The sequence below is a fragment of the Lissotriton helveticus genome, chromosome 2_2, assembly GCF_964261635.1.
Source record: "Lissotriton helveticus chromosome 2_2, aLisHel1.1, whole genome shotgun sequence".
Lineage (NCBI taxonomy): Eukaryota > Metazoa > Chordata > Amphibia > Caudata > Salamandridae > Lissotriton > Lissotriton helveticus.
This window is the reverse complement of record NC_136060.1, coordinates 512,855,460-512,868,852: the sequence shown is the minus strand read 5'-3', so window position 1 is coordinate 512,868,852 and position 13,393 is coordinate 512,855,460. Positions and strand designations below refer to the sequence as shown.

General features: G+C 52.2%; 1 protein-coding gene across 2 annotated transcripts in view; it reads left to right on the top strand.

Annotated features, from left to right (window-relative positions):
• Positions 1–13,393, top strand: part of LOC144821588 (uncharacterized) — a 669,657-nt gene that overhangs the window by 462,725 nt on the left and 193,539 nt on the right. For both annotated transcript variants that reach the window (XM_078678797.1, XM_078678798.1), the window contains 2 exons: positions 1,684–1,818; positions 10,340–10,417. In XM_078678797.1, the coding sequence (XP_078534923.1) occupies positions 1,684–1,818; positions 10,340–10,417 (213 nt within the window). The remainder of the gene's footprint in view (positions 1–1,683; positions 1,819–10,339; positions 10,418–13,393) is intronic.

Sequence of the window (13,393 nt, the reverse complement as noted above, 5' to 3'; positions counted from 1 at the left end):
CTGTCTTAAGTATGTCTTAAGTCTGTCTTAAGTTTGTCTTAAGTATGTCTTAAGTCTGTCTTAAGTTTGTCTTAAGTCTGTCTTAAGTCTGTCTTAAGTTTGTCTTAAGTTTGTCTTAAGTCTGTCTTAAGTCTGTCCTAAGTCTGTCTTAAGTCTGTCTTAAGTCTGTCTTAAGTCTGTCTTAAGTCTGTCTTAAGTTTGTCTTAAGTCTGTCTTAAGTCTGTCTTAGGTCTGTCTTAACTCTATCTTAAGTCTGTCTTAAGTTTGTCTTAAGTTTGTCTTAAGCCTGTCTTAAGCCTGTCTTAAGTCAAACTTAAGACAAAATCCTAACTTTACTACTACTAAATACCTTCTGTGAATACCAAAAGTAGTAAGTTTAGGATTTTGTCTTAAGTTAGTTCTGTGATTCGGGCCCTTACTATTTCTAGTGATAAACTACTCTTCCGCCCTCCCCATCCGCTACCAGGTCCACCCCAATCCATACTGGAGATTGTGCTCTCACCGTGGTGCCCTGTCTGGCTCCTCATGGTGGTTGGCTAGCTGTGCCCTTGGGGCACCATTGGACTGTTAGGACCCCCTCCCCCCGCCCCACTGAACAGGGTGTGAGTATCCATGCCATATACGATGCCCATGAACTGGGCACTGCCCTGACCTCGCTGTGACAGAGCACCCACCCCGGCACGGCTGGTGATTTCTAAGCCTGTTGCACTGATTAAATGTTAAGATTAACCCTGGGCGAAGCACTACGCTACGCTCGCGTAGTTTGCGAAGTTTGTGCAACTTCGCACTACGCGAGCTGCACGTAGCACAGTGCGAACATGCGTAGCGTAGTGCAGCGGTCATTTTTTGCTTGTTCGCGGTCCTCAAGTCATGTTCGCGACCGCGAGCAAGCAAAATGACATCCCGGCGAGATTCTCAATGCGGGGAGGTCAGGTTTCTCATTGCGAGTGGTCGTGCATGCTCGCGACCGCTCGTGATGAGAAACTACCAGTTCGCGTTGAGAAAGCTGCCGCTCGAGTAAAAATCTACTCGAGCGGCAGAAAACTACAGCTCGCACTGTGCAAGATGCCGTTTTCAATGATTGCACAGTGCCGGATGCTTGTTCGCACTGTGCAATCATTGAAAATGCATCTTGCACAGTGCGAACATGCTACTACGCAGTTCGCGTAGTGCTACGTGAAGTTCGCATAGTGCGAAGTGCACTTCGCGTAGCGCTGCTTCGCGAACTACGCCCAGGGTTAGTTAAGATATGTTGGGGGGCGTGTGATGGGCGGGCCTGTGTGCCGCCCCTAACAAGATCCACGAGCAGCCAGGTTGCGTGATGGACACTGTGTGCTAGATATGTGTATGGTGTGTTTCAGGCTCCCAGTTAGAGGGAACCCTTGGGCCGGCAGTGGTGAAGGAACAAACAGTGACCCCTGCTTGGCAAAGCTCTCTTGAGTGCAGGAGGTGCAGTGGCGCCAGTGCCTAGGGTCTGAGGGGCGTCTGCACCCCAGGTATGGCTGATTTCACTATAAAGCATCAAATGAGTACGGGGGGGTCTTGCTCGCTTGCGTTAGGACCTTTGACACCACTGGGGTTAGGTCCTGAGTCTGCTCTTCAGTTTGTATTGTTTTTGCTTTATGAAATGTGTGAGGTGACCACAGCTCTCTGACCATGTCCTTCAATGTCATCTCTCCCCAGGAAGCCAGTGTGATCATCAGCGCTCGCCGCGCAGAGGACGTGACGTCCAGCGCCATCCACCATGCCCTCGCCAGCCTCACATCGACCACCTCCACCTCACGGAAGACTCGACTCATTAATTCCGAGGAGCTGGTGGTGAGTCCACGGGGGATCTGAGCACTTTCATGGCCACGGCTTAACTCTAAAGGTAGACAAGCTTCAGTTTATCTCTCAGTGCAGACAAGCTTCCCTCAGGTTAGGGGACGGGGCATCTCTCAGTGCAGACAAGCTTCCCTCAGGTTAGGGCTCAGTTTATCTCTCAGTGCAGACAAGCTTCCCTCAGGTTAGGGTTCAGTTTATCTCTCAGTGCAGACAAGCTTCCCTCAGGTTAGGGTTCAGTGTATCTCTCAGTGCAGGCAAGCTCCCCTCAGGTTAGGACTCAGTTTATCTCTCAGTGCAGACAAGCTTCCCTCAGGTTAGGTTCAGTTTATCTCTCGGTGCAGACAAGCTTCCCTCAGGTTAGGGTTCAGTTTATCTCTCGGTGCAGACGAGCTTCCCTCAGGTTAGGGTTCAGTTTATCTCTTGGTGCAGACAAGCTTCCCTCAGGTTAGGGTTCAGTTTATCTCTCGGTGCAGACAAGCTTCCCTCAGGTTAGGGTTCAGTTTATCTCTCGGTGCAGACGAGCTTCCCTCAGGTTAGGGTTCAGTTTATCTCTTGGTGCAGACGAGCTTCCCTCAGGTTAGGGTTCAGTTTATCTCTCGGTGCAGACAAGCTTCCCTCAGGTTAGGGTTCAGTTTATCTCTCGGTGCAGACAAGCTTCCCTCAGGTGAGGGTTCAGTTTATCTCTCGGTGCAGACAAGCTTCCCTCGGGTGAGGGTTCAGTTTATCTCTCGGTGCAGACAAGCTTCTCTCGGGTTAGGGTTCAGTTTATCTCTCAGTGCAGACAAGCTTCCCTCGGGTTAGGGTTCAGTTTATCTCTCAGTGCAGACAAGCTTCCCTCGGGTTAGGGTTCAGTTCATCTCTCAGTGCAGACAAGCTTCCCTCAGGTTAGGGTTCAGTTTCTCTCTCAGTGCAGACAAGCTTCCCTCGGGTCAGGGTTCAGTTTATCTCTCAGTGCAGACAAGCTTCCCTCGGGTTAGGGTTCAGTTCATCTCTCAGTGCAGACAAGCTTCTCTCGGGTTAGGGTTCAGTTCATCTCTCAGTGCAGACAAGCTTCTCTCGGGTCAAGGTTCAGTTTATCTCTCAGTGCAGACAAGCTTCCCTCGGGTCAGGGTTCAGTTTATCTCTCAGTGCTGACAAGCTTCCCTCAGGTTAGGGTTCAGTTTATCTCTCAGTGCAGACAAGCTTCTCTCAGGTTAAGGTTCAGTTTATCTCTCAGTGCAGACAAGCTTCCCTCGGGTGAGGGTTCAGTTTATCTCTCGGTGCAGACAAGCTTCCCTTGGGTGAGGGTTCAGTTTATCTCTCGGTGCAGACAAGCTTCCCTCAGGTTAGGGTTCAGTTTATCTCTCGGTGCAGACAAGCTTCTCTCGGGTTAGGGTTCAGTTTATCTCTCAGTGCAGACAAGCTTCCCTCGGGTCAGGGTTCAGTTTATCTCTCAGTGCAGACAAGCTTCCCTCGGGTTAGGGTTCAGTTCATCTCTCAGTGCAGACAAGCTTCTCTCGGGTTAGGGTTCAGTTTATCTCTCAGTGCAGACAAGCTTCCCTCGGGTCAGGGTTCAGTTTATCTCTCAGTGCAGACAAGCTTCCCTCAGGTTAGGGTTCAGTTCATCTCTCAGTGCAGACAAGCTTCTCTCGGGTTAGGGTTCAGTTTATCTCTCAGTGCAGACAAGCTTCCCTCGGGTCAGGGTTCAGTTTATCTCTCAGTGCAGACAAGCTTCCCTCAGGTTAGGGTTCAGTTCATCTCTCAGTGCAGACAAGCTTCCCTCGGGTCAGGGTTCAGTTTATCTCTCAGTGCAGACAAGCTTCCCTCAGGTTAGGGTTCAGTTTATCTCTCAGTGCAGACACGCTTCTCTCGGGTTAGGGTTCAGTTCATCTCTCAGTGCAGACAAGCTTCTCTCGGGTTAAGGTTCAGTTTATCTCTCAGTGCAGACAAGCTTCCCTCGGGTCAGGGTTCAGTTTATCTCTCAGTGCTGACAAGCTTCCCTCAGGTTAGGGTTCAGTTTATCTCTCAGTGCAGACAAGCTTCTCTCAGGTTAAGGTTCAGTTTATCTCTCAGTGCAGACAAGCTTCCCTCGGGTTAGGGTTCAGTTCATCTCTCAGTGCAGACAAGGTTCTCTCAGGTTAAGGTTCAGTTTATCTCTCAGTGCAGACAAGCTTCTCTCGGCTTAGGGTTCAGTTTATCTCTCAGTGCAGACAAGCTTCCCTCGGGTTAGGGTTCAGTTTATCTCTCAGTGTATACAAGCTTCCCTCAGGTTAGGGTTCAGTTCATCTCTCAGTGTAGACAAGCTTCTCTCGGGTTAGGGTTCAGTTTATCTCTCAGTGCAGACAAGCTTCTCTCGGTTTAGGGTTCAGTTTATCTCTCAGTGCAGACAAGCTTCTCTCGGGTTAGGGTTCAGTTTATCTCTCAGTGCAGACAAGCTTCCCTCAAGTTAGAGTTCAGTTCATCTCTCAGTGCAGACAAGCTTCCCTTGGGTTACGGTTCAGTTTATCTCTCAGTGCAGACAAGCTTCTCTTGGGTTAGGGTTCAGTTTATCTCTCAGTGCAGACAAGCTTCCCTCAGGTTAAGGTTCAGTTTATCTCTCAGTGCAGACAAGCTTCCCTAGGGTTAAGACTCAGGTCATCTCTCAGTGCAGACAAGCTTCCCTCAGGTTAGGGTTCAGTTTATCCCTCAGTGCAGACAAGCTTCCCTCAGGTTAGGGTTCAGTTTATCTCTCGGTGCAGACAAGCTTCCCTCAGGTTAGGGTTCAGTTTATCTCTCAGTGCAGACAAGCTTCTCTCGGGTTAGGGTTCAGTTTATCTCTCAGTGCAGACAAGCTTCCCTCAGGTTAGGGTTCAGTTTATCTCTCGGTGCAGACAAGCTTCCCTCAGGTTAGGGTTCAGTTTATCTCTCGGTGCAGACAAGCTTCTCTCGGGTTAGGGTTCAGTTTATCTCTCAGTGCAGACAAGCTTCTCTCAGGTTAGGGTTCAGTTTATCTCTCGGTGCAGACGAGCTTCTCTCGGGTTAGGGTTCAGTTTATCTCTCAGTGCAGACAAGCTTCCCTCGGGTCAGGGTTCAGTTTATCTCTCAGTGCAGACAAGCTTCTCTCGGGTTAGGGTTCAGTTTATCTCTCAGTGCAGACAAGCTTCTCTCGGGTTAGGGTTCAGTTTATCTCTCAGTGTATACAAGCTTCTCTCAGGTTAGAGTTCAATTTATCTCTCAGTGCAGACAAGCTTCCCTCAGGTTAAGGTTCAGTTTATCTCTCAGTGCAGACAAGCTTCCCTCGGGTTAGTGTTCAGTTTATCTCTCAGTGCAGACAAGCTTCCCTTGGGTGAGGGTTCAGTTTATCTCTCGGTGCAGACTAGCTTCCCTCAGGTTAGGGTTCTGTTCATCTCTCAGTGCAGACAAGCTTCCCTCAGGTTAGGGTTCAGTTTATCCCTCAGTGCAGACAAGCTTCCCTCAGGTTAGGGTTCAGTTTATCCCTCAGTGCAGACAAGCTTCTCTCGGGTTAGGGTTCAGTTTATCTCTCAGTGCAGACAAGCTTCTCTCGGGTTAGGGTTCAGTTTATCTCTCAGTGCAGACAAGCTTCTCTCAGGTTAGGGTTCAGTTTATCTCTCAGTGTAGACAAGCTTCTCTCAGGTTAGGGTTCAGTTTATCTCTCGGTGCAGACAAGCTTCTCTCGGGTTAGGGTTCAGTTTATCTCTCAGTGCAGACAAGCTTCTCTCAGGTTAGGGTTCAGTTTACCTCTCGGTGCAGACGAGCTTCTCTCGGGTTAGGGTTCAGTTTATCTCTCAGTGCAGACAAGCTTCCCTCGGGTCAGGGTTCAGTTTATCTCTCAGTGCAGACAAGCTTCTCTCGGGTTAGGGTTCAGTTTATCTCTCAGTGCAGACAAGCTTCTCTCGGGTTAGGGTTCAGTTTATGTCTCAGTGTATACAAGCTTCTCTCAGGTTAGAGTTCAATTTATCTCTCAGTGCAGACAAGCTTCCCTCAGGTTAAGCTTCAGTTTATCTCTCAGTGTAGACAAGCTTCCCTCAGGTTAAGCTTCAGTTTATCTCTCAGTGTAGACAAGCTTCCCTCAGGTTAGGGTTCAGTTTATCTCTCAGTGCAGACAAGCTTCCCTCAGGTTAGGTTCAGTTTATCTCTCAGTGCCGACAAGCTTCCCTCAGGTTAGGGTTCAGTTTATCTCTCAGTGCAGACAAGCTTCTCTCGGGTTAGGGTTCAGTTTATCTCTCAGTGCAGACAGGCTTCTCTCGGGTTAGGGTTCAGTTTATCTCTCAGTGCAGACAAGCTTCCCTCAGGTTCGAGTTTCGTTTATCTCTCAGTGCAGACAAGCTTCCCTCTGGTTAGGGTTCAATTTATCTCTCAGTACAGACAAGCTTCCCTCAGGTTCGAGTTCAGTTTATCTCTCAGTGCAGACAAGCTTCCCTATGGTTAGGGTTCAATTGATCTCTCAGTACAGACAAGCTTCCCTCAGGTCAGGGCTCAGTTTATCTCTCAGTGTAGACAAGCTTCCCTCGGGTTAGGGTACAGTTTATCTCTCAGTGCTGACAAGCTTCCCTCGGGTTAAGGTTCAGTTTATCTCTCTGTGCAGACAAGCTTCCCTCAGGCTAGGGTTCAGTTTATCTCTCAGTGCAGACAAGCTTCCCTCAGGCTAGGGTTCAATTGATCTCTCAGTACAGACAAGCTTCCCTCAGGTCAGGGCTCAGTTTATCTCTCAGTGTAGACAAGCTTCCCTCGGGTTAGGGTACAGTTTATCTCTCAGTGCAGACAAGCTTCCCTCGGGTTAAGGTTCAGTTTATCTCTCTGTGCAGACAAGCTTCCCTCAGGCTAGGGTTCAGTTTATCTCTCAGTGCAGACAAGCTTCCCTCAGGCTAGGGTTCAGTTTATCTCTCAGTGCAGACAAGCTTCTCTCATGTTAAGGTTCAGTTTATCTCTCAGTGCAGACAAGCTTCTCTTGGGTTAGGGTTCAGTTTATCTCTCAGTGCAGACAAGCTTCTCTTGGGTAAGGGTTCAGTTTATCTCTCAGTGCAGACAAGCTTCCCTCGGGTTAGGGTTCAGTTTATCTCTCAGTGCAGACAAGCTTCTCTTGGGTTAGGGTTCAGTTTATCTCTCAGTGCAGACAAGCTTCTCTCAGGTTAAGGTTCAGTTTATCTCTCAGTGCAGACAAGCTTCTCTCGGGTTAGGGTTCAGTTTATCTCTCAGTGCAGACAAGCTTCCCTCGGGTTAGGGTTCAGTTTATCTCTCAGTGTATACAAGCTTCCCTCAGGTTAGGGTTCAGTTAATCTCTCAGTGCAGACAAGCTTCCCTCATGTTAGGGTTCAGTTCATCTCTCAGTGCCGACAAGCTTCTCTCAGGTTAGGGGTCAGTTTATCTCTCAGTGCAGACAAGCTTCCCTCAGGTTAGGGTTCAGTTTATCTCTCAGTGTATACAAGCTTCCCTCAGGTTACGGTTCCGTTTATCTCTCAGTGCAGACAAGCTTCCCTCAGGTTAGGGTTCAGTTTATCTCTCAGTGTATACAAGCTTCTCTCAGGTTACGGTTCCGTTTATCTCTCGGTGCAGACAAGCTTCCCTCAGGTTACGGTTCCGTTTATCTCTCGGTGCAGACAAGCTTCCCTCAGGTTACGGTTCCGTTAATCTCTCAGTACAGACAAGCTTCCCTCAGGTTAGGGTTCAGTTTATCTCTCAGTGTATACAAGCTTCTCTCAGGTTACGGTTCCGTTTATCTCTCAGTGCAGACAAGCTTCTCTCGGGTTAGGGTTCAGTTTATCTCTCAGTGTAGACAAGCTTCTCTCAGGTTAGGGTTCAGTTTATCTCTCAGTGCAGACAAGCTTCCCTCAGGTTTGGGTTCCGTTTATCTCTTGGTGCAGACAAGCTTCCCTCAGGTTAGGATTCAGTTCATCTCTCAGTGTATACAAGCTTCCCTCATGTTAGGGTTCAGTTTATCTCTCGGTGCAGACAAGCTTCCCTCAGGTTAGGGTTCAGTTTATCTCTCAGTGCAGACAAGCTTCCCTCAGGTTAAGGCTCAGTTTATCTCTCGGTGCAGACAAGCTTCCCTCAGGTTTGGGTTCCGTTTATCTCTCAGTGCAGACAAGCTTCCCTCAGGTTAGGGTTCAGTTTATCTCTCAGTGCAGACAAGCTTCCCTCAGGTTAGGGTTCAGTTTATCTCTCAGTGCAGACAAGCTTCTCTTGGGTTAGGGTTCAGTTTATCTCTCAGTGCAGACAAGCTTCCCTCGGGTCAGGGTTCAGTTTATCTCTCGATGCAGACAAGCTTCCCTCAGGTTAGGGTTCAGTTTATCTCTCAGTGTATACAAGCTTCCCTCGGGTTAGGGATCAGTTTATCTCTCAGTGCAGACAAGCTTCTCTCAGGGTAGGGGGCACCTTGTAGCCTAATTCTTCTCTCAGGGCCCGATTCACAAAAGAAGAAAATCCTAACTTTATGACTTTTGGTTTTCACAAAAGGCATTTAGGATTTTGTCTTAAATTTCACTGAAGTTTTGGTTTTAAGACAAAATCCTAACTTTAGTACTCCTTACTGCCTTTTGTGAATACCTAAAGTCTTACAGTTAGGACTTTGTCTCAGATTGCTTGTATGAATGAATCTTGCCCAACAAGTAGCCTAGGTCCCCCTTCCCTCAGGGTTGGGTCAGCTCTGATACCTTTTCCCAGTGAAGGAAGGCGCCGGACAGCACCTTGGGTTGCCCAGAGAAGTGAGTAACTAGCCATAGGGCGGTTGCTGCAGGCTCCTGAGCCCAGCAGATGGCGCCAAACTTCCAGTTCACTCCAGACTAAGCCTGGGTGGTGAACTCCGCTTGCAGAGTTTGCGTAGTTTTCCTCACTCCTTGTTATGCGGAGCTTGCAGAGTTCCGAAAAATCCTGTTCCGCTGCGCGGAGCGGAGTTTTTTTCCTCGCTCGCGTTCACCAACGTCAAGTTGGCGAGCTTGAGTGTGGAAAATCAACCTCCTGGCGAGATTTTCAACGCGGGGGGGCCAGGTTTCTCATTACGAGTGGTCGTGTATACTCGAGCGGCAGAAAGGAATGCAGCGCTTGCTTGCGCTGTGCATGGTGCCGTTCGCGATGATTGCGTAGTGCGGACCAACATCCAGCACTGAAAATCATCACAAACTGCATTTTTCTATCGCACTCCGCTGCTTGCGGAGCTCCGTGTGGTGCGGCAGAGTTTTTTCCACTTCGCTGAGTTTTGCGTCTCGCAACTCCGCGAACTCCGCCCGGGGTTACTCCAGACCCGACACTGGTCTCACTGTGTCTGTTCTCTCACCTCTTGCAGGTAGAGGGGTGTCTCAGAGAGCAGTGGGTGTGTGGGTGGGGGGGGGGCACAATAATTAGCACCATCTGCAGGCCCAAGCTGGTAGGGCAACTGAGAGTGTGGGATGCAGAGAGTCTCAGATATGGGGGGGAGGGGGTCTTAAACCCACCGACAGGGGTGGCCCGAAGTCCCCCATGAGAAACACTAACAACAGGTTTATTTATCAAAGGCGGGGCCCCAAAGTACAGCGTGCACATACGAACAGTAAGAGGGCCTTAGCAGGGAGAAGTGTAGTCATGTCTTGACCTGGAAAGGGCTGCACCTTTGGTGGAGAAACGCGAAGAAAGGGTTCAGTGTCTCCACCCTTGTCTGTGGGAGGAGCCGGCATGTTGGGGTGACTGGAGGATCAGAGCCAAGCGCAGGCATGGGGACTGGGGCGCCTCGAACCCTAACCTGAGGAGGGTAGGAGAGAGACGGGTTACACCTGCACCAGATAGAGAGCCCCCCAGGAGGGTACAGCACCCCCTCTGGGGCACCCTGGACCCCACCCCGGGTGCCACCCTGAGGATAGGTATGTAAATGTAAATGTAAATGTGTGTGTGTGTAAATGTAAATGTGTTGGACTTGTAAAGCGCACTGCTGCCCTGAGGCGTCGTGGCGCTGAAGACCGCTGGGGAACCCGCCCTGGTTTTCCCTGTGGGATGGTCCCTTTCTGGGTATGTCCAAGGTGAAACCAGGCATCCCCGGCGTCTGTGGGGGGCTGTTGTAGAGATGAGGCAAGCTTAATGCCCAGAGTTACCGAGTGTGATCCCTGGTAAGAGTAGGCACCGAGGCGAGAATTATCGAGTCCGTGTTGACCCTGGTCCACGACCCTGCTGCGTCAGGAATTGAACCCTGGTCCCGGGCCGTTCTCTGCTTACAGGTCTGCCGCCTCTAACCAGTGAGCCACCAGTGAGTATGTATAGGGTGCGCAAGCCTGTTGCACTCAGGGCCAACCAGGACACCACCTTGGTGCCTCTGACGTAATGGCCTCCATGACGTCAGGCAGGATAAGTTACTGACCGCACCAGCCCTACCAGCCTCTTAGAGGCACTGGCCTGTCTGAAGCCTGTTGACCCCCCAGGGGCACAGCCTCTTCTTATCGCCCCCTGTGGGGGCCCCGTCCTGCTGCAGCCCCCCCCCCTGTCTGAAAGTAAGGGCTGCTTCACTGTCAACTCTCAAAGGGGGAAGTGACGTCACAAGCATACAAATTACAACTTCTGCTTCCTTTTCCTGCAGGGCACCAACTACAGGAAGACAAACCCCGCGCTGGAGATGCGTCGCAGCAAGAGGGACTCCTTCTGGGCGCAGGCGGAGGTGAGTGAAGCCCACTGTGTGCCCCCCCTCCTCTGACTGTGCCCCCCCACTGTACCCCTCTCATCTGTACTCCCCTCCTCTGTGCCCCCCACAGTCTGTGCCCCCACACAACCATGCACCAGGGAAAAGGAACCAGGGGGTCTGTGGTATCAGTGATAACTTATGGACCCAGAAAATGTATTTGTGGTAACAATGCAGAGCAGTAAACACAGCACAGGAGGCGCAGCACCGCCTGACGGGGCACCTGTAGAGCAGTAAACACAGCACAGGAGGCGCAGCACCGCCTGACGGGGCACCTGTAGAGCAGTAAACACAGCACAGGAGGCGCAGCACCGTCTGATGGGGCACCTGTAGAGCAGTAAACACAGCACATGAGGCGCAGCACCGTCTGATGGGGCACCTGTAGAGCAGTAAACACAGCACAGGAGGCGCGGCACCGTCTGATGGGGCACCTGTAGAGCAGTAAACACAGCACAGGAGGCGCAGCACCATCTGATGTGGCACCTGTAGAGCAGTAAACACAGCACAGGAGGCGCAGCACCGTCTGATGTGGCACCTGTAGAGCAGTAAACACAGCACAGGAGGCGCAGCACCGTCTGATGGGGCACCTGTAGAGCAGTAAACACAGCACAGGAGGCGCAGCACCATCTGATGGGGCACCTGTAGAGCAGTAAACACAGCACAGGAGGCGCAGCACCGTCTGATGTGGCACCTGTAGAGCAGGAAACACAGCACAGGAGGCGCAGCACCGTCTGATGGGGCACCTGTAGAGCAGTAAACACAGCACAGGAGGCGCAGCACCATCTGATGGGGCACCTGTAGAGCAGTAAACACAGCACAGGAGGCGCAGCACCGTCTGATGTGGCACCTGTAGAGCAGTAAACACAGCACAGGAGGCGCAGCACCATCTGATGGGGCACCTGTAGAGCAGTAAACACAGCACAGGAGGCGCAGCACCGTCTGATGTGGCACCTGTAGAGCAGGAAACACAGCACAGGAGGCGCAGCACCGTCTGATGGGGCACCTGTAGAGCAGTAAACACAGCACAGGAGGCACAGCACCGCCTGACGGGGCACCTGTAGAGCAGGAAACACAGCACAGGAGGCGCAGCACCGTCTGATGTGGCACCTGTAGAGCAGGAAACACAGCACAGGAGGCGCAGCACCGTCTGATATGGCACCTGTAGAGCACCTGTAGAGCAGGAAACACAGCACAGGAGGCGCAGCACCATCTGATGGGGCACCTGTAGAGCAGTAAACACAGCACAGGAGGCGCAGAAGCATCGGGTGTGGCACCTGTAGAGCAGTAAACGCAGCTCAGGAGGCGCAGCACCGTCTGACGTGGCACCTGTAGAGCAGTAAACACAGCACAGGAGGCGCAGCACCGTCTGATGGGGCACCTGTAGAGCAGTAAACACAGCACAGGAGGCGCAGCACCGTCTGATGGGGCACCTGTAGAGCAGTAAACACAGCACAGGAGGCGCAGCACCGTCTGATGTGGCACCTGTAGAGCAGGAAACACAGCACAGGAGGCGCAGCACCGTCTGATGGGGCACCTGTAGAGCAGTAAACACAGCACAGGAGGCGCAGCACCGCCTGACGGGGCACCTGTAGAGCAGGAAACACAGCACAGGAGGCGCAGCACCGTCTGATGTGGCACCTGTAGAGCACCTGTAGAGCAGGAAACACAGCACAGGAGGCGCAGCACCGTCTGATGGGGAAACCTGTAGAGCAGGAAACACAGCACAGGAGGCGCAGCACCATCTGATGTGAGACCTGTAGAGCAGTAAACACAGCACAGGAGGCGCAGCACCGTCTGATGGGGCAACCTGTAGAGCAGTAAACACAGCACAGGAGGCGCAGCACCGTCTGATGGGGCAACCTGTAGAGCAGTAAACACAGCACAGGAGGCGCAGCACCGTCTGATGTGGCACCTATAGAGCAGTAAACACAGCACAGGAGGTGCAGCACCGTCTGACGGGGCACCTGTAGAGCAGTAAACACAGCACAGGAGGCGCAGCACCGTCTGATGTGGCACGTATAGAGCAGTAAACACAGCACAGGAGGCGCAGCACCGTCTGATGTGGCATGTATAGAGCAGTAAACACAGCACAGGAGGTGCAGCACCGTCTGACGTGGCACCTGTAGAGCAGTAAACACAGCACAGGAGGCGCAGCACCGCCTGACGGGGCACCTGTAGAGCAGTAAACACAGCACAGGAGGCGCAGCACCGCCTGACGGGGCACCTGTAGAGCAGTAAACACAGCACAGGAGGCGCAGCACCGCCTGACGGGGCACCTGTAGAGCAGTAAACACAGCACAGGAGGCGCAGCACCATCTGACGGGGCACCTGTAGAGCAGTAAACACAGCACATGAGGCGCAGCACCGTCTGATGTCTCACCTATAGAGCAGTAAACACAGCACAGGAGGCGCAGCACCGTCTGATGTGGCGCCTGTAGAGCAGTAAACACAGCACAGGAGGTGCAGCACCGTCTGACGTGGCACCTGTAGAGCAGGAAACACAGCACAGGAGGCGCAGCACCGCCTGACGGGGCACCTGTAGAGCAGGAAACACAGCACAGGAGGCGCAGCACCGCCTGACGGGGCACCTGTAGAGCAGGAAACACAGCACAGGAGGCGCAGCACCGCCTGACGGGGCACCTGTAGAGCAGGAAACACAGCACAGGAGGCGCAGCACCGCCTGACGGGGCACCTGTAGAGCAGGAAACACAGCACAGGAGGCGCAGCACCGTCTGACGTGGCGCCTGTAGAGCAGTAAACACAGCACAGGAGGCGCAGCACCGTCTGACGTGGCACCTGTAGAGCAGTAAACACAGCACAGGAGGCGCAGCACCGCCTGACGGGGCACCTGTAGAGCAGTAAACACAGCACAGGAGGCGCAGCACCGTCTGATGGGGCACCTGTAGAGCAGTAAACACAGCACAGGAGGCGCAGCACCGTCTGATGTGGCACCTG